The sequence below is a fragment of the Lagopus leucura genome, unplaced genomic scaffold, assembly GCF_019238085.1.
Source record: "Lagopus leucura isolate 7727_CA_CO unplaced genomic scaffold, USGS_WTPT01 Super-Scaffold_73, whole genome shotgun sequence".
NCBI lineage: Eukaryota > Metazoa > Chordata > Aves > Galliformes > Phasianidae > Lagopus > Lagopus leucura.
Window position 1 is genome coordinate 57,890,051 of NW_024962252.1, and position 27,989 is coordinate 57,918,039.

General features: G+C 39.6%; 1 protein-coding gene across 2 annotated transcripts in view; it reads right to left on the minus strand.

Annotated features, from left to right (window-relative positions):
* UTRN (utrophin) overlaps positions 1–27,989 on the minus strand; it is a 348,379-nt gene that overhangs the window by 307,044 nt on the left and 13,346 nt on the right. The window contains exon 1 of one of the 2 annotated variants that reach the window (XM_042895112.1): positions 10,138–10,243. The exons of the other annotated variant lie outside the window; for it this stretch is intronic. Within the exon in view, the coding sequence (XP_042751046.1) occupies positions 10,138–10,231 (94 nt within the window). The 5' untranslated portion in view covers positions 10,232–10,243. Of the gene's footprint in view, positions 1–10,137; positions 10,244–27,989 lie in introns of those variants that run through there. 2 annotated transcript variants of the gene reach the window in all.

Genomic DNA, 27,989 nt, shown 5'->3' on the forward strand with positions numbered 1-27,989 from the left:
AGGGATAAGACAGAAACAAATCAAAATGCACTATTTTATGGAGTTAAGAAATAAATACAGAAATATAATTTGACAGTATGAGGAAAGAGTGGATGAAATGAGAACCTGAGAAACTGAAGATGTTTATTGAAGAAATTCAACGAGGTACTTCAATGTAACTGAACAGGAGGAAAAATAGAGATGACAGGAAAAAAACACCATATCCAGCTGTTAGCAGTGTCATTATTGAGGAAAAGTTTTTTAAAGACATCACTTACACCAAGGAGCTTTTCCACTCAAGGATATTTCTTTGATAACATAAGTCACCAACTTGGAACTGTTTCAACTCTTCCTCCATCTTATATTTGGTTTGTGTTTCTCACAAAGGTAAAGGCTAGCACGTAAATACCACAGGTGAATGAATAAAGAGATGGAGAAAAAATAAGATTTCCAAGATTTATTAAGAGAGTATTCTTCCATTACCAATAACAAAATAAGTCCATCAGATGATCTAGCTGTTTCGAAAGTTTTCATGAGTACTGCTAAAATAATAAATCTTTTCCCATAAAACCTGTTGCTTTCTAGGCTGAACCATTTTAAAAGAACTTCTACCAACTCCAGCCACAACTCTGATGTGCTCCCACAGACTACACTATGAAAAAGATGGCAAATCCAGATTTATTCATATTGCAACATCCAATTTGTGATTGAATTGGGATACGTGGCTGAGGCAGGACTGCATGCTAAACTACAGATCTGCTGAGGAAAATTTAGTTACCTAAAATTTTTCTAGACTCCATTAATTTGTGCACACAGATGAATACGCATGCCTTTTGTTTTATTTTTAATAGCTACAGTCAATTTTTTTAGACTAGCCAAATGTCTCCTATCTTACAGAAAAAGAGTGCTTTAACACTGTCAGAACAATAGCTAATTATCTGCCTGTGAAGACTCTGCTGCATATAATGTTCAAGAATATTTGCTGGGACAACACTATGATATGAATACAAAAGTTCTGTCACTGTGACCTGACTCACCCCACATCACCCTGGAAAGGGCCAGCTTCAGTGCTCATAATTTTGCACACTGCAATAGGGATCAGAGAGAGGGCAGAGAGAAGGAAATAAGACATGCTATGAGACTACAGCAAGAGGGCTGGAAGGCATCTGCTTGTCCTGTATATCCTTGGATGCAAACCAGTCCTACTGCTCCTGCAGGCTACTTCATTTGAAGCCATTAAAAATAATAGTACCGTGATTAAACACAGCACAGTGTAACATTTCAGCTTAGCAGCTGATCACTACTGTTTCAAATACTGCCAAATATTTAACACTAGTCTGCTTGCCTCTAAATAGGTCCAGTTTTTGTTATTTTTTTAGAATCATACACCATAAAGGAAGTTAGATGAAAACATTAAGTATCAGCTAAACCTTATTCCCACCAGTATTAATATATTTGTTGAATCACATTTTGAATTATTTTCCAATCTATTCAAACTTATTTGAGAATAAGAGCCAAATTTTTACCATCTGGAAATTTTTGGACAACAGGTTTTAAGCTAATACTCTTGCTAAGGGTTAGCTGCACACACCTGCCAAGAAAAGCTAGCTTTTCTCATAAATAAAAACCAACTCTATTTAAAGACAATTTAAATACATAGGCTTTTTCATTCCCACTGATCTTCAAATTCCCATAATATATTAAAAGACTAACTCCTAAAACCTCTACTATCAAGATACACCAAGTAAGCAGAGCCTGCTTACAAATTCACTATCTGTATCAAAAGTTGTCTTTAAACAGGAAGTAAGCCAGTCCAAAGTGGACACAAAAAGCTTTACACACGCACACTTAACCTCCTATACACACTACAGCAAAATGAAGAGCCTACAAAAGCAGCAACACAAAATACCATTTCTGTTTTGTGCTGCAAAGGAGCTATACCTGAAGTAGTAAAGAACATCTCTGCTCCACTTCACCTGGAAGCACCTGACTCAGCCACTCTGCTTAAAGACACTGCCCTGGAACCCACGCTCCCTACATTTCTGTTCATGTATTATTCAGCTCCTATTCAAGACGTCTGCTCCACTTGCAAGCTTCGAATTGGTCTTTGCATTTATTTAATATTTACACTGTAATTTGCAAACATTTGGGTCTCCTTTGGAGAGAAACACTGGGTTTCATCTGCGCACCACAGCTAAAGTTTCTTGGAAAGTATACATTAAAGAATACCACTTGTCACCGAAGAGGCAGAAAGATGCTTTCTCCAGGAGAGCTCTCATCTACCTAGCAGGCACACAGCTATCATTATCTGGTATGTCAACAGGGTGAATGTCCAGAAAGGATTTTTTTTTTTCACCTGTACTTACTACGAGGAAAGCCTGCAGTGGGCCCACATCACAGCAGAACTGGCTGTCAGGAGTTAAATCCATGGAACGTTTACATCATTCACACCTACAAGCCAAGCCATAATCACTCGAGAGAAGGGATAGGTTGGCCTGGAGTGCAAGTGCCCAGGGGCTGGCAGAGGGCTGCTGGGCTCCTCTGCAAGTATTAGCCAGGCTGACCTGTGCTGGACATTGCTCAGCCTAGCAAGCAACCTGGTGGTGAACCTGGGAAACACACTAAAGAGAGGACAACAGATTGCAAGGCAAAGAAAGGAGTAGGAAATGAGAGAGAAACATCCCTGTGGACACCGAGGTCAGTGCAGAAGGAGGACAGGAGGTGCTCTAGACACCAAGTGGAAGCTTTCCTGCAGCTCATGAAGAAGACTGGTGGAAGATGCTGTCCCCCTGAGCAAAAAGACTCCACAGGGAACACAGTGACTATGCCCTGAACGACTGCATCCCATGGAATAAATGCCTGCTGGAGCAGGAAACTGTGAGGATTAGGAAGAAGTGGCAGAGAGGAGCTGCTAGGGGGATCACATCTCCATTCCTCATCACCCTGCAGTGTTCAAAGGGTAGAATAGTCAGGAGGGAAGGAGTGCAGCACAGTTGGAAAAAGGAGTGAGGTACAGAGAGGCATTCCAAGTTTTGTTTCTCACTATCCAACTCTAATTCATTTCATTGCTAATGAAAATACTTTTCCTCAAATCAAGTCTGCTTTGCTTACAATGGTAAGTGGCAAGCAAACTCCTCGTCTATATTTCAAGTCACAAACTTTTCTATCCTTTTTCTTCGCTCTGTCCTGCTGAAGACTGGGGAATGAGAGTGCAGCTGGGAGAGCACCTGACAGCCAGCCAGGTCAACCCCACACAGGGGGTGAACAACAAAGCTGTTCTGCATTTAAAAAAAGATATTATCAACTGCCATAAAGCATCCTTTCTGCCTTTCATACAGAAAAACGCTTTTCCATAGCTCAAGGAAGAATGTCAGATAAGACAGCATAACAGTTTACCTGGCCATAAAATAATTCCAGCTCAACTCTTGAGAATACCACTCCTGAAGCTATTTTTATTGCTAAGAAATTTAAGAAAAATATCCCAGAGAGATGAATGTTCTACACACAAAAGAAGTGCACTCTTGTATTGCACGCTATCATTCATATAAATCATTTGATGCTAACAATGAATTTAAACATCACTGTTTTCTGATATTCATCTGTCGCCAAAGTGAAATATCACAGGACTGCAAATTGTGGTTGACCTACAGTTTTTGGGTTTCTCTTTCAATTGCAAAAACAGCAAAAGAGACTTGGTTAAAATCTTGAGTAAGTTACTCAAAAATTAATAAATTTCCAATAGGAGGTTGGCGCTGTACGTTGGGAAAATAAATAACAATTCCCAAGAGTACACTGCTTGATTTTACCAAAGACAGCAATGAAACCACATCAGCCACCTAAAACCATAAGAGAGATACCACAAATGGTTCGATTCTGCATTAGTATCACCTGCAGCTCTCGCTGCTAACATTAACTTTCGCACAATCAGCTCTGTCTACGGGCAGGAGAGTTTAAAAAAAAAAAAACACTTCACTTCTATTTAACTGTCAAACAAAGTACACTGCCAGCAAGCCATCATTCAAGTTTAAGTTCATCAATAACATTTTCTCTCACTTTTATTAAACCATCAAATGAGCTTGGTCACTGTGGATGACTCAAGGTTGCTAAAGAATAGATTGAAGGAAAGTTATCTGTGAAAGTCCCAACGCCTACTGGGAAGTTTCTTTTTTTCCCCCCTAAAGCCATTTATTTCTTGTAGATTAGATAACACCAACATGAGATTTTAAGAACACAGATACAGGAATGATGGTGAGACATCAACGGACAGTATTTTCCACTTTTCTTTTGCAAAGTACTAAGAAGATGAAAGCATAATTTTGAATCTCAATTTGTCATAAACAAAATGAATTTTAAAACACATTAATTGAAAGGAAAAGTACTAAAGAATTCATAGCAAGTTATAAACAGTTCAAGACCTCCATAACAGAAAATCAGAATAACTAAAATGGATGTTAGTTAGCTACACAGATTTGTTTTCAAATATTCAATTCCAGGTTTTCATTTCAGCTACTAGAAAGACCACAATCTCATTTACTTGCTCTCTGAGTTAGAAATGGAGAAGCAGCAACTAATGTTTTACAAAGTGGTATATCTGACAGATTTGACAAAAATTTGCATAGACACTGCTGCTATCAGTGGTAATATAATTTCATCAGTTCTTTATTTAGGGGGACTTGTTCTCCTTTCAGAAAGTACAGACTTTGTTATCGCTTCGCTACCTTGAAAACTGCAATGAAAAAAAATATTTTCCTTTATATATAAAGAGACTTAGGTCATACAGGTCAAGTAAATATTAGTTTTATTACAGCTTGGGGCAGAAATTGATTTCAGTAGTCTGCACTGTGTGTTTTGTGAATTACTTTAAAAGTATTCTGTGTTGCAGCATACTAAACCAGCTAAGAACCTTTTAAAACAATCTGAAGCTTAAAGTGATACCTTTCCTGCACTAGAACAGCACATATGAAAGAAAATAAGTGATATTACAGGTTCTGCTCCACAAAACCATGAAACATGGCATGACTTTCTCTCCATCCAAGGAAGGTAGATGATGAGTGTGAGGATGGACACGCAGCTCAGACTCGATCCTCCAAAGTGCCAGGTTCAAACCAGCCACCAGCACAAGCAGGGACACACAGGGACAGGACCTGTCAGATCATCCCACCACATGTTGTCTCCTTATGAAGTTATCCTTAACTAAAAACTCGGTATTTTCCCCTTTTAGAGAGTTTACTAGCACAATGGAAAGCATACAATCTTCTACTAAGATGATCAGTCATAGTTCCAGTATCTGCCCAGCCCACTTTGCATTCCAGGCATAAAACATAACATGCTGTAAATTACATCTATCTACAGATCAATCTATCAATCTACATGCTGTAAATTAGCACATCTCAGGCTCTAATTTCAAGTTGATCACACCCAGAACAGCTAAGTAAGCCTGAATAATATTTTATAGCAATGAAAAAAGAAAGGTTTCTTAGGCTCATTATGAAACCCACAATTAGAAAAAGACAGCTAAAACCCTCCTGCTGTAATCCATAGAGATGATAGTGAATGTCAAATACTACGTGAAGTCATCAGTGAGCACTGCTCCATGCCAGGCTTGGTCTGGGTAGATAGGAAAGCTGCGGGCTGTTGCTCCACTCTGCAGAGGCTCAGCCACCACCCCTCTGCTTCTGAATTTCAGAAGAGAGCCTTTTAACTGTTCTTTTTGCTGCTCCTCTGAACACAGCTCACAATTCCTCTTCACCCTCGTAAAACAAGTGCACGTTCCTCTGCTGGAAGGGTTGGTGAGGGAACTGCTCGGGCTCACATTCTCAGCCGCCTGCTTGCTGACAATCACAATGCACTCCACCCAGACGCCGCACAAATTAGGTCACATAGCAGAGCATATTCTTGCCAATTCCTGCCTATTCATAAGGGACCACAACAGGAAGCATACGGAGCCCTCCAGTTAAGGGTCAGAACATTTCAGTGAAAACATAAAAGTGAACCAACATCAGATTATTCACATTTTCTCCATACGGCAAGAGTGAGTCATGGGCACCGCCGCATCCGACAATGCAAAGGGGCACAGACTTCATCCAACTGCAAAAACCTCCCCCATGGCCTGGAGAAGTGACTGGGTTACAGGAAAACAGAAAATGTTACCCACTTTTTCAGCGTACATATGCATGCAGTAACTCAATGTACATGGGAAGAAGAGAGCTAAAAAAAAGTCCTTAAAAACAGTTCATGTGGAGACTCAAAATATAACTAGGTAATTTGAAAATGATCTGTTCTTGTGTGCTTCATCTATAACTACACTGTATTTCAAAATGCATTTAGCATCATCTGTTGCCAAGAAAGAAATATACAGTTTCCATGTGTTCAAGAGCCAGAGTTGTTTTAAATGAAACAAATTTGATCCTTCAGCATAACTCTGCTAAGCAAACTGACCAACCCAGGGCTTTGCAACTGTTCACGGTAACATGAGCAATACAGTAAATATTATTTTTACTATTGTTGCAGCTTATGGCCTCATGATAAAACAATTTCAAGCTGCCATCAGTGCAAGTATCTTGTGAGATCACAGATAAATTCCTTCCCACCTGACAGGAAGTTATTAATTCATAATCTAGCATTCCTAGGATTTCCAAAGGGAGGCTGTGGGAGCAAGAAGGAATACCCAACTGTTAACAGAAGATAAATGCACAATTAAAAACAAAAAGAAAAAAGAAAAAAGAAAAAAGAAAAAAGAAAAAAGAAAAAAGAAAAAAGAAAAAAGAAAAAAGAAAAAAGAAAAAAGAAAAAAGAAAAAAGAAAAAAGAAAAAAGAAAAAAGAAAAAGAAAAACCCACCACCAAGCACTGTTGAACTATTATTAAACTCTTAGGAAAAGATAACAGAATGGGGGGTACTGAACAACTGTTAGCTCACACAAAGTGTAAACTGATCTCTTTTACTTCTGTTCACATCTTTATGAACAAGGAGTAACAAAGGTTATCACCTATTGCACAGTGCTACATGAGTCGGCATTTTATGGAAGCTGAGCCACGAGGCAATCCCTTTAGAAGGCTTCCAATAACCAGCAACTTTTTTCTACCTCCTTAATGTGGGGTAAGGAACCCCCCCTCAAGTGGCAGGGTGACATTCACCTAGATAATGAGGCAATTAAGGTAGCAAAAAATAAAAACTTTAAAAGAAAAATGATTGAAAATGCTGCTAGGTAAGGCATGTATACATAAATATGAACAGAGCATAGCCCAGTAGCTTTCCTGGAACAGTTTCAGAAGTTTTCCTGAAAGAACATAAATCCTTTTCCATGGTAGAAGCCGTGCTCATGCCCCCTCAGGTGGAGATCCAGCTCTGGTGTAGCTGGGCACCACGCAGACTACAATTGCTTCCGCATTCACAGCACTGACCTGTGAGCTTTCCTGGTTTTTAGGAGATTGAACCTCCATACACAAATAAGGACATCCCAGGACACGAGCTAAAATAGTATTTAGTGTGTTTCCAACTCAAACATAACACGCTCATTTTAAAGATTTGATGCTACAGTTTTCACTACAGGCTTCCCTGCATTATTTTCCAAAGCATTTAACACTACTTCACGAGTAAGAGGCCACATCAGAAGTACTTCTGGTTTTGACAAATTCCAAGATGAAGCAAGTCACTCACATTCAAAGGACAAGAGCAGACGGCCTTATGACAATCTCAGTTTGGATAAGCAATGCTTACATAAACAAGAGGACAGGAGAACGGTAGACAGTTGTTAATACTGTCCATGCAACCAAGAAATGTCGAGCAGGTTCAAGACTGCTCAAAGAAATGAAACTCTCTTTTGCATGTCAGGTTTGGAGCAGAGGAAGAAAGCCTCCCCCAACCTTTTTTTTTTTTTTTTTTCCTATGGCGTTCAGACTTCAGAGGATGGAAAATTTTTATCCAGTGAGGCTTCACCTCAACTAACTCATCTACATGCACACGTTTTTCCAGATATGAACTCCCATCTCCCTGCTCCCAGCCCCCACCACCTCTCACACAGCTGTGTTTCTTGCCATTCAGGAAATCCAGAGCATTTGAACAAACAAACCAACAAGACCAGAGCTGCACCTCTGCCAACACTGCAAACTTTACAAGCTAATAAATAACCCCTAAACCTTCTGGCCAAAGAGCTGCCTGCACACAAGGTGTGCATAAACTTCTCTAAACGTCTCCCTGTTTACATTCTGGATTTATGTGAATGCTGATGAGTGTGAAGAAGAAACAGATACACCACTAACAACTTTTTTTTTTTTTTTTTTTTTTTTTCCCTCCCCCCCCCCCCCCTCATTTCTAGTACTGAATTACTAAAAATTCACTCTTCTCTTATTTGGAGAAAGATCTCTTCTTGACCCTGCACAGAGACTTCACCTTTCACTTTCGGTTTTTTCTTCTCTAATCTTCTCTTCCATGACTCTCTCCTTCTACCTTTTCTTTGCTTACTTCTCAATTATCTAAAGTCACAAGTCTGTCAAAGCCTCATAATACGTAGCAGAAAAAAAAATGTTTAAGAGTGAACAGACAATAGTGAATTGGAAAACATCAGTCTCTCAGAAAGCAAGTTTACAGCCCTCCACTTTATGAAAAGTTTACAACATTGCAGTACAGGAAGTTTCTTAGAAAAAGTCCTGATGTTTGATGACAAAACAACTCCAGTTGCAATATACCAGCCATGACATATATGCTTTTAAAAACAATGGGCTCTCAGCTCATAGGGAGCTATGCTGGCCTTAAGAAACAGTCACTAAGCAATTTCTGCTCAAGCATATAGAGCACATCAACAAATGAGTAGCTGCTCTTAACACTGAAAGTTTCACACACCAGCCTAGCCCCAGTTAGGACAGGAACCACCCAAGAAATCCAACATGCACAAAAGCATCACTTTATCTTATCTGCATACAAAAGAAATCAACTGAAGTTAAACCTCTTTAGCAGATGAATACACAGATTTTGAAGAACACCAGGTATCTGAACAGCAATGTAACAAGTTGTCCAGAGTCACTATGAAAAGCCAGCTTACTCACTTTACACAGTTTTCTCAACATTTTCAACAGTTCTAACAGTTCAGTTTGGGCCATAAAGGAAAAGTTTCTGATCTCAGCTCAACTGGCATAAATCCAAACACGCTTCATCGTTATAAAAGCTAGCTCACGTAAGACCAGAGACTCAGCCCATCATTTTATTTATCTAAAATTAGCCATTTTGTCACTACATCTCAAGATGTTTTTCTTTTCTAGCTGTAAAAAAAAAAACAAAACAACACACCATACTAGTCTCAGCTTTTGTACAACTACATATATCACATCAGAATTCAAGATAATGAAACTGACCAAAGTGGGTTGGTCAGTTCTACATCAGCATAGTCCTAATATCAATTCAGAAAATAACCAGCCCTCATCTGACAACTACTGTCTCTAAAATGCATACTTTCAAGTATTAAGAATCCTCTAATTCACTTCTACCATACCAGCCTAGTTAGAGAATAATGCAATAGTTAACCCACGAAATTTCAGTAGGGATGGGTGGGACAGGATGGCCAAAAGAAAAGGAAAGGGAAACACTCCCAAATTCTTCTCCTCTTTGGCATCATGGCCCAAAAAATATTCCGTGTTGCAGGAAATATTGCTTCCCTGAAATACCATCAAAATTAAAAGAAAAAAACCTCAGGGTTGAAGGAAGTGTTGTAAGTACGAAGCATCAAAAGTCCCAGAACACACATTAAGCAGAACTACACAGAATAAAAGCATAATCAATACTGCAATCACCATAACAATGCATAGTTTAAGAAAAGTGCAGGCAAGTCTTTCAAGTAAGGAGCTGAATTGGCTGAAGAAATTGCATTTCGTACATGAAAGGAAAAGCTGTGACAAGCATTAAGGAGCAGGTCCTGCAGCAGTAGCTGTTGAACAGCCATGGTTCTCAGTGCTTGCAGCAGAGCAGCATCCAAAACTAAAAGAGACTATTAAAAGTCTTTCCCTTGAACTGCTTCCTGCCATACCTTCAACTACCCGTTCCTGCTATATCCAGTGAACCTGAAGAAAGTCAGTAAAAGCAGCTTCTACAGAAGATAATTACAGATCCATGTGGCTGGTGCTTTTACCCAGTACAGCTGTGAAAATACATTTAAGCACGCTCTTACCTAGCGGAGGATAACAGCTCTGCATGGCACTGTCCCATGGCACAGCAACCTTGTACTTTTTCCACACGGCTTTTTTGGCTGTTTGAACGCTCATGATGAAGCTCGCTCTTTGAATAACAGGAAAGTGAAGATGGAGAGGAAGCGCACACTAATACCCGCAACAAGAACAGCATGCCGGGATCTGAGGGGGAGGGAAGCATTGGTTTTCCTCAGAGGGTTTGACACGTTCAGTTACACAGCGACTGACAAATCAAACAGGAAACAAACCTTTAAAAAAAAAAAAACTGCACAAACGAGTAACAACTTTCAACCAAATTAAAGTTTTTCCTATTTAAAAACAAACAAACAGTGCTTTGCTGCTCCTTATGAAAACAGAAGAACACTCGAGCTTTCAAGCACTGGCAAGTTACAGCCTACATTCAGAAAACAGGAAAGAAGGTGGCAACTTTTTCTGTTCAAATCAAACTGACTGGTCAAACAGCACATTTATTTGACGAATCCTGAAAGTTCTAGCATTTGCTTTGCAAAAAACTTGCAATATTACCTTTGCACTTTTTCCACATGCTTGATAGAATGTGGAACCACAACCAACCTGCAAGGTGAGTAGTCATCATTCAACTGTACTCCAAAATGGCGCAAGAAAATTTTGTCACAAGACTTCAGCATAAAAACTCTACACAAACCTCTGTATCAAGGCCAAAAAAAACCCACAAACTTCAAGTAGTATGCAAGTACCACTGTCCAGTAATTCCAAATAAGTAAAAGCAGGAGGTTAATAAAGTAAGGCTATGACAGAAGAGTTATTTTACAAAGGGCCTTTAAACTATGTTTATCATCAGTACAGAAGGGGAATCTAATCCATTGACCTTCAACATCCTGCTGTCAATGTTATAATCAAATGGAGAGAACTTGCAATTCTATAGTTTTGAAAACCACGCCATTCTAACCTACACGTTAGGATACTGAGCTGTACAAGATTCCAGCAGTCACAAAGAAGTAATGCAAGAGAAGACCACACATAACAGAAGCACAGGTATCACATTCAAAGACAAGCTGTACATGAATGAATTGGTTTCTGCAGCAGAAAAGCAGATGCTATTTTATTTGCATGTATTTGTGTATTATGCAATAAGAACAGTTCTCACAAGCAGCTTGTGTGACACAGTTCACCGTATCGCATACCTGACAGACACAACTGGGGGACAGGGGAAGAAAACACATAAAAGGAAAAATCTTGATTTTTATTTACTGGGGTTAGGAGTCAATCTTGCTTTGTTTTGTGGGATGTTTGGTTGTTTTTTTTTTCCCCTTTTCCTCCAACTTTAAGAATTCCTCCAAATTGAAGACTGAAAAATGCACACAAAAAGAGTTTTGTTCCCATGAATAAAGACAATCATACATTCATGGGGCTAAATTGGGCTTTTGTGTCCAACCGTTCCCATGGAACACGCAAGCAAAGAAAACCACGAAAACATTGCTTTAAATCTAGGATTCCTATTTTTGAGACAAAACAAAAATAATTTATTTTGCCATAGCAAATACAAATCTAAACTTTATATTGTACTTTAAAAGCACAAGACAGAGGCACTACCAATTCTACCAAGTATACAATTAGCAGCCAGCCATGCATGCATGCTAGAAGCATTACCAACCCAACAGCCCCGCATTCCCTAGGAGAGCCCTCCTGTCAATCCATCATCTCACTACTGCAGACTGTCTCTGCCTCTCCCCTCACAAGGCCCATAACCCAAATTAAGATCTCCTCCAACAGGCACATGAAGGATATGCTAAGTAGCAGAACGGTCAATTCCTGAAGCAACACTTCAAGCTTTCCCATTCCTTAACAAAGGAGTGCAGCCTGTGAGGGCAGTTAGACCCACACCATACCTGAGCCTCTATCTCTTTAACTTCAGCATTAAGATATTAGAGGCATTGAGGGAAACTATTAACTCAAGCCGCTTTCTGGAGCTTTGACTGCCACTGCCAATTACATACCACATATAGGATAAATTGGTTTTTTGTCTAATTGCAAATCTTACTCCAAAAACCAAATATTCCAATAAAAACATTCAAGAAATAAGAATATTTATTACCTTAATGAAGTATTGAGGGTGACGAGTTTTGGAATGGACAGTTTCTCTGCAATTTTAAAACAAAATGTGTCTTGTCTAGATGAAAACAGAACTAACAATATGAATTTTCATATCAGATACAATCTACAAAGAAGTTAGCTTTAGGAAGTTGTTTTTTTTTTTAATGCTGAATTTTAGAAAGTGAGGGTATGACTTCTGCCAAAATCTGCAATATTGGGTGTGAAATTTGTGCATTAATCACAAAAGCTGATAAGCAAGAAACGCGAGCTCTAGAAGAAAGCAACTGAAGAAGGCAAAAGAGATTATTTCAAAAAAAACCTCAAGAGTTCTACACACTTGCACACATTATCCATAAACACTTCATTCATTAGAAGGTCTATTCCTACTACTACTGAATTCAATAGGCCATTTGTTTCGCAGCTCCCTGACTAGAGTACATGCTCTCTTTTATTCACATTGGTGTTGACAGCAGTAATCAAATTTTGTACATACCACCAACTCTATTATAGTTCAGCAGTAGATGGCTGCCTGCCTAGTCTTCTTATCATCATGTAAGATAAAAAAGACCAACCAAACAGACCAGCTGAAACTGCAGTAAGCAGCAAAAAGTAGAGTCAAGCCTATGTAAAAATATCAGTAGAAACCACACACTTACTTACCCATGCATACACCCATTACACACCTGCTTACCCACGTATTACAGATCATGAAGAACAAGACTATGCTCAACACAAGAACACTTTTAACAGTTTTCAGGACTGCAGCTTAGAGGGCAACTCAGATCTTAGAGAAGGCCTGAATGCCACGCTTCCTACACAAAGTACTACACAGGAATTGGGAAGAGAGAAAGGACAGCATTGGGAAAAGAAGAGAGGAAAGAAAAAAAAAAAAAAAAGATAATTCATCCATTCATTTGAAGATGAACTCAGAAATACCTAAGACCACTTCTCTATCCCATCTGAGAACAACACGAGCACTAGGTTCAAAGTGAAATTAAAGCTGCAAGCAATAATTAGAACAGAGGGTAACATCCTTTAATTACAAACAAATCCCCTTTAAGCAATGAAACCATCTACAGTGAGATGGGTTTCCACTTCTTTGCCATCTGGTTCCGGGAGCATTTCAAGAGCCCCAAATGCTTTCACTTGGAGAAGAGGAAATAAGCTTCTTTTTCACTGCATCCATACTTCCAGCTGTGTTCCAAACAGGCCCTGGTTAACTCCTCTGAACATCCACCCCTCCAGACAAGTTTGCAAACAAAGGCTAGTTTTATAGAGAAGGGGAAAAAAAAAAAATTAAAAAAAAAAAAAAAATTAAAAAAAAAAAAAAAAAAGAAAGAAAAGAAAAAGGAGAAGAAAAACAACCAAAACTGAGGCTGTTTCTTACCAAGGGAAGACAAAAGAGATAAGGACTTCCTTATTCTTCCTAGAGAAGGAGCAAGCTTCTGCAGGGTTTCTGCACTACCTCTCTAGCTAGGCCCCTCCTAACACTGCTACAGCGAGCTTCTAATTAAGTGCTATTCATGCTGTATGACACTAACACCCCATAATTTTATTCAGGATTTTTAATTTCATCACAACAACATGACAGGCTATTTTTCCACTGCCCTGACAAGCCAGTGCTTTGAGTTAGCAGGTGATCCAAAGCTGGACCTTCACCAAGGAAACAGAGAGATTAGAGGACAACAATAAAGAGAAGGATGCTGAAAAGGCAACGACAAACTCAAACAGAAACTAATTTTTTGAGTCAATTTTGACAGAAACTGTTATTAGTTTAAGCTCTACTCCCTGGAACCCAAAGCAACAGCAACTTCAGACTGAAACAAAGAGTTTTTAGCATCTCCATTGCGACCTTCTTTCACACAGCAGGTTCATATCTGCAAAAAGCACTCTCTGAAAAGGGAATAAGGATACAGGAAGTAGCACTGCCCTCACTACTGTAGGAAAGAAAGATGGGTTTGAGTATTGCAGCTGTGGTACAGAGAGCATACAGACACCATCACAGTTCTCACACACTGAGGGCTCCAACACCAACCACTTCCAGCACACAGCATTTTAGTTATATGAGGTTTGACATACGTGGACAGCTCTTGTAAAATAGTACTTACATGGCTGTTGCAATTAATCAACAGGATTATCCCAGAGAACGAAATATCAAGATTTACAGATAAAATGTGACACCCTCGAGAGTAACTGAAAATACAGAGACTCTTTATCTTCAAAATGGGGCTGTAGGGGGAGGTCTCTTTTTTTCCTCTTGTACAGACCCCAAAGGGAGCATTTAAAATGTAAACTCAAGGCAAACTTTCAGAGCACATTAGTCTGTCAGATTTATTTACGTTGCAGTCATACCTGGGAAACACAACCAGCACCACCCTTTCCACAAAGCACCCTGAGTCACCAGTTTCCAGCAGCACCAGAGCAGCCAGAGCAGCTCAACAGGAGGCGCAGGTGCCTTCTGCATTTTGCTTCTCATTCAAAATGCTGAGCACTCCTACTGAAAAGAAGGTTCCTTCCTATTTACAGGCACCTTTATAAAAAGAATCACAGCCCCTGCCACACAGCTCAGTACTTGCACTCCAGTCAGTGTACAACATGTATTTCAGTGAGAGCCTTGTGCATACATGGAATAGTCACCCACTTTCTAAATGCCAGTTTCCGCCTCCAAAACTGAAACATCTCAAAACTTTCTTTGGAATTTCATACAGATTTTTCATCAGAAAATGTCTTTGGATACATTCTTTTATATCTACATAGAAAACATTGGCTGGAAGAACAGCAAACCTGTAAAATTTTATTCTTAATTCAGTTAATGCAAGTTGATTTTATTTTGAGTAGACTTCCACAGGTATCCCATTCTAGTCCACTTCAACTAAATGGTTTTATGACAACAAATGCTGGCCAAGGTGTGCATACCTGCAGAACAGTCCCAACAACAGTGTGAGAGCAAACAAGTACTCTGAAGTCTATAGGCTGATGGAAGGAGCCTACTCCTTTCCTCTCTATCAGTTACAGCAGCAGTACCAACCAGCTTCTACCTTTTGGTTCCATATGCTGGGATGGACGAGTGGCTGAAAGCCATAGGTACAGCATACGTACATATGCACACTACATATATATATATATATATATATATATATGCACACCAAACAGCAGTAGACCTTACTAAGCCAAGAGCTGTTCCATGCCTGTCAGTGTTCAAGAGGCATTTGCATAATGCACTCAATACCATGCTTTACCTTTTGCTTAGCTCTGAGGCTGTCAGGCAGTTGGACTACATGACTACTGAAGGTCTCTTCCAACTGCATTCTATAAACACAAACAAGCTCTCCCCAGGAAGGCAGGCAAGGCTGTGCTGAGATGATGGGTTCAGCCTCGAGGCAGCAGAGAAGAGAAGGGCAGAGAAAGAAGCCCTTCTGGAACAGCACATGGCCCTCAGCTTGCCAAGGCCTTCGGGCCTCAACTAAGGAAGCTTCCATCAGCCAATTCTGCTTTCATCCTGAAAGCACAACCACACTCCTTGATCTCCTACTGTTGGGAAAAAGGGAAGGAGATGACTGGGTTTAAATTTATCCCAGGCACATTTCCACAGCAGTATTGGTCACAGTGATGATTGAGGGGATGGCAGTTAGCAGAGTGCAAGGAGTAACTGCACCATCAAACATCCCGAAGGTTGTTGGTTTTATTTTTATGCCCTTCGAGGACACTTGAGTGATCAGATAGTGCCCTGCAGGACGTTAACTTTTCAATCATACCATTTAGAGCACATAATATTTATTTTTCCATTGCCACTGAGCGAGCATAAGTACACATTTTATTACCAGTCTTCGTAAAATTAGCATTAAATTCCTTGCACCCAGACAGTCTACTTCCCTCCCCATTTGTAACAACGTATTTCATTCATTCTCTTCCAAAAAGCAAAGCCATGCAGAAAGGACAGCATTTTGCAGAGTCGTTCCGTCCGCTGCAGCACCTTTACCAAAGTGCTTAAGACTTCTACAATAGCGACACAGTGGACAAATGGTTTAATTAACCTGGAAAAAAGGGAATTGCAGAAAGCCACTAGGTCTTCCTGGCCACTCCAAACCTTCACTGAGCAGCAGAAATATTGTAAAGAGCTCCTCTCCCCAGAAGATAAACCTGTCTCCTGACAAGGACTTAGCAAAAGCATCTCTTTCCAAAATAGCGCTGACTTTATCAGAGTCAAAAGAAAGACAAAAAAATAGCATGCCAACTCAGCTCAGAGCAAAAAGGCAGTGCTGGATGCACAGGAGCTGGCACAACTACACAGCACAAAATAGAAGGCTTTCCTTTCATGAAAGACTCCTTTACCACAAAAGCACATCACCAATGTATGTTCCAGCTCGAATCTCACTAAAGCCTTCAGCTAACTACAGGCTTACTGTACCTCTTGCTAATTTGCCCTGGTAAAGGCCACTCACTGCTCAAAGCTTACACACCATCTCAGAGCCTTAGCCTCTGATCTCCTTTTAACAACTACTAACCACAAATCACTGTGTTTAAGGTTGCCAAGATTGCAACAAGGCCAGAGAGTACACTTCAATAGATAACTCAGCATCAGACGTTTTGCTTGGTATAGCACAGTACAAAGATTTGTGATAAAATATTGTTGCACTGAAGTTGTCAGATACTAGAAGTGTGTCATTAAAAGGACCATTAAAATGCATGGCCTTTGTTTTCCTCTCCTTCATACAACTACAGCTGCAAAAAAAAAAAAGTGAGGTGAAACCACGTTCTTCATTAAACAACAGACCTATTGGAACCTACAAAGTAGCAGCTTGTTAGGTTAGCCCATGATCAAGGTCACATTATGGAGGGCCATCACACAGCCACTGTGCCATGCCACTACTTGGCCACGAGGTCAGATGGGAGCAAAAAGCAAAACAAAAAAGCCGTTAGCCTGCCTCATAGCCAAAGAGCAGAGAACTGAAGCTTCTGTAGGGCGCCCTAAGTATATTGTTTCTGCATGCACTAGGAAAGGAGATGAGGGTGGAAACAAGTACATGAAGTAGTTACCTAGAGGGGAAACAAAACAAAACAATCCTCTCTAGAAGTTACTGCGCACACAAAGCCGTGGGCAGAGATCCAGCAGCAGTGAGGACAGCCACACATCCTTTCCAAGCATAGTGCATCATCTCAAGCCACTCACCCCAGCTCCCAGCCAGCTCAGAGATCAGCCCATCCCACAGTGCATGACAACCAGGCCAGCTGACACCTCACCAAATAGAAAAGCTCAGGCACACTGCACCAACTGCAGAAACGTGGTGGGAAGCAGCCACAGGACAATGAGGGATTCAATTCCGCAAGCCAGCAAAAGGCTGTGTGTTTACACTCTCACTTGTTTTCAAGGACTACCAGCAAGCTCTTTTGTGCATATCTTTTGCAGCCTTCTGTCAGGTCAGATGGAAAACACTGGGCTCAGTTATTCAAGCTCAAGTGTGTGGAGGAGTAATTACCAAAGCTTCACTGGACAGAAGGATTGCATTCTTTTATTCTCTGCATGCCACCACCCACTAAGAAATCATAATAAAATTCCCTAGTAACCTCCTAAGCAAAGTCAGCATAACCACACAGGAGTTCACCTACCATCACTCAGTATCAGTCTCAAGAACTCTACTTAGAACCTCTCACAAGTATAATGATGCTGGGACACACACTGCTACTGTGATACCAGTGTGGCTTGTGTCACAAGCAGAACCAAGCACTAGTTGAATTTAAAGATTAAATCACATGCAAAAAGTGGAATACAGCCAAAGATACCATAAATTTCACGAGTCTTCCTGGACAAGACAGTCATGCAAATCACACACATTCCCAAACCTGAAACATGAAGCTCTGAAATTATTTCTGCTTCAAAATTACTGTGATACAACACAGCACTCTCATAAAAATATCATGTAAAAAATATAAGTTTACCTGGACTTAAACCACTTCAACGGTTGAAAAAGATGCATGCACTATATTGACAGTATTATCAGTCATTTTGCAAAGCACTGCAACTTAAACTCGAAGAGTAAACAGGCACAAGTTTTCAATGGTCTAAACATCACCTTTTCTGCTAATTCATTCCCTCCCTCTAGTCCATCTAGTAGCATTTATCATGAAACCACATGATATTTTCTGGAACAACCTTAAAACAAGCAAAATAAAATTTTACATTAAAATGTTTCTGTAGAAGTAAAGGAATGAAGCCATTAAATTCAGGAAAGAAAAAAAAAAGGAAATTATACACAAAGCTTTAATGTACTTTACAGTATGTATTTAGCAAGTATATTTATACTTACAATTATGAGTTCATGAGTATGCAACACATAAGTAACTGATGAAAGGTCTTACACCAAAGTGGATGCAATTACAGTTCTGAAATACCACACACGACCTCTTGTGCTGGGGATCCTCATTCCACTCAGCTGATGGGAATTCCCAGCACCACAATCTCCATAGCACGACAAAAAGCACTCTGAGTGGCACACCATGGCCAATTTATTCCTTACTTTGTCTAGTCATTCCTTCCATCTTAATTGCTCTTGCTGCTTCAAGCAATCACTGAGTACGTGTTTTCAGGAGGATATTTCATTACTACAATAATTTACTCTTGAGGGGCAATGGCTGCTGCCACAAAGCAGTTCTCCTTTTTCTGAAAGACTGTCAACACATGGGCAACTGCCACGTTGAACCAACAAAGCTATTAGTGAGGCAAGTTGCATTGAGGCTGTTCAAACATGTACTTTCAGCAGTCTTTTCCTTTCTCTCCTCCTATATCAGAGAAAAAGCAGAACACCAAAGCAAGCTGTATTTATGCAAGTGAGTTGCAGCTGGCATACAAGTGTGCAACCCTTCCATTTCTGTTATTCTGCCTTCAGATCACCCAACATTTGAGTATTTCTGTATCATACCTAAATTCAATCTGACATCAGTGTTCATTACATAACATAATTTGTAACTGTACTATTCCCATATACCTTCATATAAACTGTTATACTGCTTGTGTATCATTTAAGACAGTTATACAAATGATGCTCTGTAAAATATCACTGCTGCTTTTTTTTTTTTTTCCTTTATATCACTATCACAAAACTAAACTTCTTGTTGCTTGTAGGTGCTTCCTCGGGGTTGCATTCTAAAATCACTGTTAGCTCTGACATACTCCACTCCTTGTTTTAGAAGTTTGACTCAGCGTCACTTCCTATCACAGAAGTACTTCAGATCAGCCACAGGAGGAGGCAGGAAAACAAACAAACCAATCCTCCTTTGGCATACAGCACTCCTAAACATGGAAGGACACACATCTCCATAATAAAGACTTTAAGAGCTTAGTTTGCAAGACAAGCACAGTAATTTAGTAGAAGTTAGGCTAAGCTTGTGGTAAATTAGAAATAGAACTCCATTAAATCGGTTTGTTTTTTTTTTGTTGTTTTTTTTTGTTGTTTTTTTTTTAATTGAGAAGCACCTCAGTACTGACTACCATTAGTAAAACTTGTACTACTGAGTGTACACGAGGTCAAAGGTCACTGAAAAGCAGCTCTGGTTTAGATGCAGTCAAATGACCAGAGTCACACAGAGATGCATTACTCCACAGCTTAAGAAATGTTTTGATTAAATTCTTTCTATACAACTAACAATCCCCATCTACCATCATCCTTCTCACCACTTTTCTCCATATACTCAGTTACTCCTGCAAAAAATAAAAAAATAAGATAAACCACCTCTCTAGTATTTAAAAAAAAAAAAAAAATCAGCTCACAAAACAAATCACAAGAGAGTTAATTGACTCTTCCCACTCCCATGTGACCATCAGGACCTATTACACTAACAAGGTTGTTCCTCCCATTCCAGCATCATTAACATGGAAACGTCCAGGGCTCCTCTCAGTTGCTATGATGGCCATCCAGTTTCCCACACCCTCAACAACTAGTTCCAGCCAAAACCACCCAGGGCACTACTGATGTAAGTTGGCTTGACATTTGTTCCACTGCTTCAGCAAACCAACCTCAACAGCAGCCTGCTTCCAAAAAGGCTGCACAAGATAAAAACCACTGCTCCAACAAGGAAGCATGCTTGGAAGTCCTGCCAGAGCAGCAGTGACATCAGAAGGGGAGTCCCAAAATGCCACTTCTGAGTCATAGCCAATCCTATGGCCCACACACCCCAAGGAGCCCAAGGATGGGACACAGAACAGACCCTGTGAGCAGAAAACAAGGTTTATTCAGACATTTTTCCTTCATCTGAATCCCACTTTCTGTCACAGAATAGCCAAGATTTGGGAGGTACAAGTCATGGTCACATTTAGGCTGTTTCTGATAGGGAGCAAAAAGGCTTAAGCTGCAGCAATCTCAAAGCTTGCAGGGCTTGGGAGGTAGAAATCAAGCAGACAGTGAGCACTTTCAACACAGTCCACTACTAATAAAAATTACATGGGGAAAATAGGGAGCTTCACAGCTCCAGTCAAGCTTTTTTTCTGAAGATAAAGAAAAAAAAAAAAAGACTGTAATAAAACTGCACAACTAAAACTGCTATAAGAATAAGGAGGTATCCATTTCATTTGCTTCAACTTGCACTGCCCTGGGAGCTCCCATTGCATCACACTGGCAGTAGCACATAGTCACAGTAAGTCCAACGCTGCTCCTGTGCACCTCAGCTGCAACAGGGATTAATTGCTATCTATAAAAAAACTGACACATTTTAAGTCCATGCCAAAGAGTGCTTTATTAGCCAAAAAAGACCTACATATTGGAAAAATGTTAGAAAAGCTTTGTGAACATCCTAAGTAGAAAGTAATGATCTCATCCACAAGAACTTCACACAAATGCAACAGAAGTATTCCAAGCAGTCAGCTTGAGATGCTCTCCAAAATGGTTTTGTCATAACCCAAAACCTTTTTACGTAGCACAGGCAACAAAGCCTGCACTGCAGAGACCAGCTTCACCAAAAGATCTTCCAGTGCACTGTCACTAGACTCCCAGTGCCTGCCAATAAAGCACTGCTTTACTGAGCTCAGCTATGCAGTCAGTTCTCCTTCCCTTCTGGCACTGAGCAGTGCAAAAGGCAGCAAGTGATAGACAAGGGAGGAGGGGATGGGAGCATCAGCACACATATAAATCCCATGTTTATATATATAATCTATTGCAAAAGCATAAGCCAGGCAGACTACAGCAACTGTATGCCTCTTGTTTGGATTAGCAAGTTATCGTGAGACCTTTGTTTAGGATTTACGAAAAACGCGTGCAGGAAATGGAAGAAAAAAAAAATCATAAAACAATTCCCTTGTTCAAAAAGCCGGGTGCACAAGAGAGGTGGTAACTTGCAACATTGTACAAACAAGAAGCAATTGGAAGCTAAATCCATGATGCTTAAACGCTGAACCAGTTTTCAACTTCTACAAATACAACCTTAGAGGCACAAGCCTGGCACAGCCACCACAGCATGGCACATCATCCCAGCAGCAAGAGACCTCTTGCTAAAAGTAAAGCTAGGATTTTCCAGCCACAGTCCATGAAACCACCCCTCATCCTTGCTCATTTGGTTGAGCAGTCACCATTTACACACTTGCAAGTAAGAAAGTGTGCTGAAAAGGAAGGAGACAGCAATATACAGAAACTAACACTCAAAAGTAGGTCCACCAAAAAAACAAAAGGACTTCAGGACTGCGTACACTACTTTTTAATTTTACATTTCAGTCACCAAGTTTATATTAACTGCTATCGTTCACAGATTCCATCAGTCCCACTCCCTCCATCCCCACAGCCCAGAAGCCTGCTACACAGTCTGAACGAAGCAAAGAGGTAAATCCATCCCCTTGGACAGGTCACAAGAACTCATATCCACTGTGTGACAGACAAAGCATCAACAACAGATCTGCCCAAACAGAGAACTGGAAACACCCAGTTACAGGCTTTTGACCAAAATCTCAGATTCACGCACTGCTGTATGATTACTCTCAACTTGAAAGGAATGCAATTTCTCAGGAATTTCACTACTTCCAAACAGAATTCTTAGAAGGGACACATGAATGTATATGTGTATGTACATGTGCATACAAAGCCCATACATACAGCTCCCTCACCTTTAAACACGCTGCAGTGATGATCTAAAAATGCCACTGCTTCAGGCTCCGTTACTTGAAAACAGTATCTGACTCTGTGATTGGATTGGGTTTTTTTAAATACATTACAAAGAAACCTCCAGACCAAATACGTGTAAATATATTTTTTGTTATTTTACCATTAGTTTTGGTGCAGGGGAAGGGGAGGAACAAGAGCTTTCTAAACACGTCACTCCTTTCAGGGCTAAAACCCATGCTGTTTTGTTTTGGTTTTTTTTTCAGAAACGATCTTTTCTACCCTGAAGCTCTCCCATTTCCATTCTCCTATCTCTACGACAAAGCCAATTATCTTGCCTATCCTGGACTGACACATCTAATACACTGTGATTTGGGCCAGTTCTGCTAGGCAGCAATCTTCTTGCCCTTCTCTCAAAATCCCTATCCTGGAAACATTTCTACATCCAATTACTGCTTATATGAAAATAAAAGTAACTATAAGATTACATTCTCACAGTCTTTAAAACCTGTCTTCTTTCCATCATGGAAGGTCTAGTCCACATTTGCAGTGATAAAAGAGAAAGGAGCAGGAAGTCGTGGCAAGCTTTTTTGTTTGCTTTCTTTTATGATTTGTTTTCTTAACTAAAACTAGGCTGCAGTGTAAAAGGTAAAGGCTGATCTTCCTGGACGTCATTGATGTTTCCCTGGACAAAGATGCAGATCTAAGTTACAAATAACCTAAACATCATATGCATCTGTCAAGCTCTATGACTACTGAAAGCACTGAAAAGAGGCACAGAGGAGATTCATTTTATGGCTTTTCTTTTTGATTGCTAGAGGGAAGAAAACAACACCACTATTCAGCAGAATAAGCACGCCTCGTTTGCAAGGAAACCAGTACCTTGAAAATCAGTAAGTGTTGTGATAGTGTTCCAAAACAACAATGATAACATAAAGAGGTCTTCAGCACTTCAAATTTCAGCTGCATATGCATTCTGAAGTACAGTCTTCCTTTCCAGCATAAAAAGATCATCTTGACAAGAAGGTTCTGACACTAAGAGCTGCACAGGTTGAAGAAGACAGTCAAGAAAAGTTTTATCCTATAAAGTGGGATCACTCTGGTTCGTTCACTTTAAGGAACCAAAGACCTGCAGTCAGATTACAAAGAAGCAAACAATTGCCAGCAGCCAACTATACTGACAGATCACATCCAACTTAAATTAAAAGGTTTTAAAAGCAATTTACTGGTCTAAGAAGTTCCACCAATAAGGAACCAAATTCAGGAAAACTACACACAGACAGTCCCAGTTGTTTCAGTGCCATCTTCTCAGAGTTATTTCTGTTGATAAATTACAAAGGGAAAAAAGGGACAGAGTAGGATGAAAGAAGGACACACAAACCTATCCATATTAAAATTCAGTGTCTAGATCAGGTTTAACCATTTGGAAAATGAGAGGGTTCCTAAAATGAGTAAGTGGATCCAAACTCATTAATAAGTGTTTTAAACAGACAAGCACACAGTCCATATCAGGCAGCTGCATTGCCGATCCAGTACCTGCTGGACACAACTGCATATAAACTTGATATAACAGATGTAGAAAACGCGTTTCTTTTTTCCAGTTTTCTGTTCTCTTAAGCTGGAAGAGTTTTCAGAAGCTTTTCAAGCACGTTCACTTACTCCCCATTTTTATGCATCAACACTGATCCTTCCAAACCAGAAGGCTCACAGAGAAGTCCTCACTTGGGGTTAAATTTTAAACAGACCAGGTTTCATTTGCATAGGCCTGGTTAATGAAGAAAAGACTGGCAGTGGGTACAACATCCTTCCTTCTGTTCTGAATTTTAAGTGCCAATAGTTGGCTGTCCTTAGCCCAGCCTTCCCACCTGAGAAGACCTGCATGGATAACTTCTCCTTCAACTGCATGCCAAGGAGTCCATGTTCACTTTTTCTCCTGACTGTTGTATCTCCATCGCTTTTCTAGATTTGCCAAGCTTCATTCTTAGATGTGAGTTTCCCCTCACCCGTTCCGCAGGCTCCCCTCAGTCTGGGCAGGATGCCACAGGAGAACAAGGCCATTTGAAGAAGAAAGTCAGCTTGAAAAAATTAAGAAAAGGAAGCAAGCACTCCTCAAATGTCTCCACAAAATGAAGAATTTCACTTGAATTGGAAAGAGAGAATCCTTCCTTCTCCAGCACATTAATATCACAGACAACACAGAACAAACCACAGGAGATATATCACTGTTGCAACCAAGTGGCAATTTATAGAAACTTTTAATGAATGCTTTTTTATCTTAAAGAGAGTCTACAATATGACTATTTGAATTTCAGTGAAACGTAGATATCCACTGGAGAAGGTACGAAGCTTTTCCCCTGCGTAAGCAGTTCAGAAACTGCAGATCTGACAGAATAAATGACAATCCATAACACAAGATGCATTTACAAAATCAAACATTGCCAGATTCAACTTTAGACATCCTTATTCAGCTAATTTTGTATGTGCCTTTTTTTTTTTATTTTATTTTTGAATATAAGCTTTTGCAAGGAAACCGCAAACTTTGCATAGAGCAGCTTGCAAGATACTGCAAAAATCTCCTGCCAAAGCTCTGTGACACCATGGTGTAATCCACCATATAAATATTCAAATATATTCATGAGTAACCTCTCTAAGGCAGTACGTGTGGTTATACAGCTACAGGGCCACATCCACACTTTGCTCACTGCAGTACTGCTCCTCCCTGGGATGGAAACGCACAGTCAGGTTGTAAGAACTTTTCTGAGAATTCAGCAAAGTTCCACTGAAACGGGGTGGGGAAACAACCAATAAAAAGCACATTGGCCAGCCCAGGGTACTCTCAAGCCAAGTTATATAGCTATCTTGAGTAAAGCAGGAACATCCAATTTTCCTTGCAGATAGAGCGTATATAAAAACTCCATTTGGAACAGGGTAAGCTACTGCTTCCAGACTTCTACCCAACAATGAATCAAAAGCAGACCTGAACAATTCCTGTCAGAATGAAATTCCACATATTTGCAGCGCGATAGAAGAAAAGTCGACCACTCTGTCTACCAAGCATCCCTTAAGTACTAACAAAACTACCAAAAGACTATCGTGAGAGCTTAGAGGATCACATCACAGCTAAATGTGGAAGCTCAAAGAGGCTAAAGATAGCCATCTGCATCCTCCACAGCTGATCACCAGGTCAAGAACTACACAGGCAGCAGAGCAAAGCTAAAATAAGTTTGGGAACAGACAGGCTTGTTTTATACTAACACAGAGTCTGGGACTCTGGCTTAAGCATAAAGGAAAAATGTAAGATCAGATGTCATTTTTTTTTTTTTTTTTTTTTTTTTCTCCACATTTTTCATCCATGGTGAAGAGCCAAATGTCATTTTAGGAAGAAAAAAAAAAAAGCAAAAGAACTCAGGGCCAAGAAGGTATTTTTTACTATTATTTCACCTAGCTGTACATTTTATATATATATATCTTCCTCAAAGCTGCCATTTTAAAAATTAGTCACTCTTGCATATATATATATATATATATATATATATATATATATATATATATATATTCTTTCTTACTCAAGAATTTAAAGTAAATTATCTTTTCCAAAATTAAATACGTGGTTATTCATATTGAATTTAGTTGTTTATTTTACAGAAGGAAATTTGAAAGAGGACTTTAAGAAGCTACTTAAAGCTGAAAGGACTTGCTTAACTAGTTCTGCTTATTATGAAAAGGAAATTACAATCACCGAATCAGCTTTGGTTTAATTTTCAGCAGAGAAAAACCACACACCTCGATTTAATGCACAACCTTTTATTATAGAGATGCAATTAAAGTTGCTTCCTCTTACTTAGAAAAAAATGACACTTTTTTTTTTTTTAAACACACACTGGGATTTCATAGCAGAAGGTTACATATTTATTTAAATAAACAGTAGATGATTATTTGTTATGAGCTGGATGACTTTCAAAGATGTGATCTGGCTGACCCACCCAGGCTTCTCAGCCCTATTCTCGTCTCTCTAAATTCTGCAAAGGAGGGTTAGAAAAAGAGTCTGAAGGTTTTTGTACGGATTTTTCATGCAGTAAAAACATTTCTTGTTCCCCTTGCTTAAGGCTGCATTATTTGAAATAGTAATTTAACCAAAAATTCTTTGTTCTTGCTTTGTGCACTAATTGAATAATTGTGTAGGAAAACAGTCAGACAAGTAGGTTTTATAACACTTTTAAGCTATATCCAACCTTACGTAGCAGGAGAAAATGGTATATTCTCACTGAAATCAGATTGCACAATTTGACAGACTTTGAGGTCTGGTATTTTCATCTTTCATGATACCTTGCAGATTCCAAACTGCAGCAGAGTTCAATTTATTCATCCGATGACGATGATGGACGATGACGAAAAGACGATGGAAAAGGAATTTTAAAAGAAAAAAAAGAGGATATGTTCTCTAAGTATGCAGTAATACATAGATACAAAGCAGAGGAGAGTCCCACACAATTCACACACATTATTTCTTCACTTGCAACATTGCATCCCAGAGAACAGATGCAGATTAAAATCCATCACAACAGCCATAGATTCTCACCAAGATCAAATATAATTCATTCAATTGCTTTTTAAAGACTTTCCGTAATGTAAGTTTCGATAATCACAATTAGTACACAAGGTGTACTCTGTCAGCTGATAACCTTTTGGCTCTGCTAAATTCTGGGCAGCCAAGACTTCATTCTTTGCTTCTCTTCATTGTGCTGTAGATGAGAGCTGAGCCCCAGATGCCTGCAGCCTCTTCACATTTTTCTGGCAGCACAAGAGGCTCCAAATAGGATAGCAAGTTAAGATCCTTTCAGAGTGCTGGAACAACATGAAAGGAGCCTCAATGCAAGTGGGAATACCATGCAGAAATAATATCTTGTAAAGAACAAAACTTCTTTTTCTGCCCTCTGTCTTCCAACCCCAAAAAGGAAAAAAAAACGATTGTGTGCATTTTTACACAAAGGTAGAAAAAAAAAAAAATCAGCAGTTCAGTAGACATAAGAACCCAAAACAAGAAAAAAGATAAGTTACACAAAACAATGACATAACATTGCACAATTTCCCTCCTCCTTCCCACACAAATTATGCAGAACACTTTCACCAGCAGGTTGCCCCATTCCAGGCCATGTAAGTTAATTCAGACGACTACTACAGTATGTTAGCATCTTTCAGCCATGTATTCCATTGCAGAAATTCATATCTTTCATAACTTTTTTCTTTCCCCAGGGAGACTAAATAGACTTCCAATTTCAAGAATTTTTATTATGTGGGCGCATAACTACAAATTAAAACCAGAGACAAGGCCAAAATAAGATCGTGTAACAAAAGGTGGCAAGACGCAGAGTGGAAAACAAATATATCAGCAAAGCATTTCTCAGCAGTTAGTCATTACCTGGGTACTACATACACTTCATCACCACCGCCTGATTACGCCCCTTCCCTGACAGCAGTAGGGGCAGCGCTACAGGGAAAAGGATGCACCAAGACTTCCCAGGTAAAAGCTGGCAGTAAATTCTATTATTTCATTTTTAATTCCCAAATCACGCTAAAACCAAAACTTCTACAAAAACAGATCATGCAGTGTGAATTACTCATGCTTCTTCCTAGCCAGCTCCAGTGGTACGATTTGCAATGGCTCCTATCTCCTCCAAGGG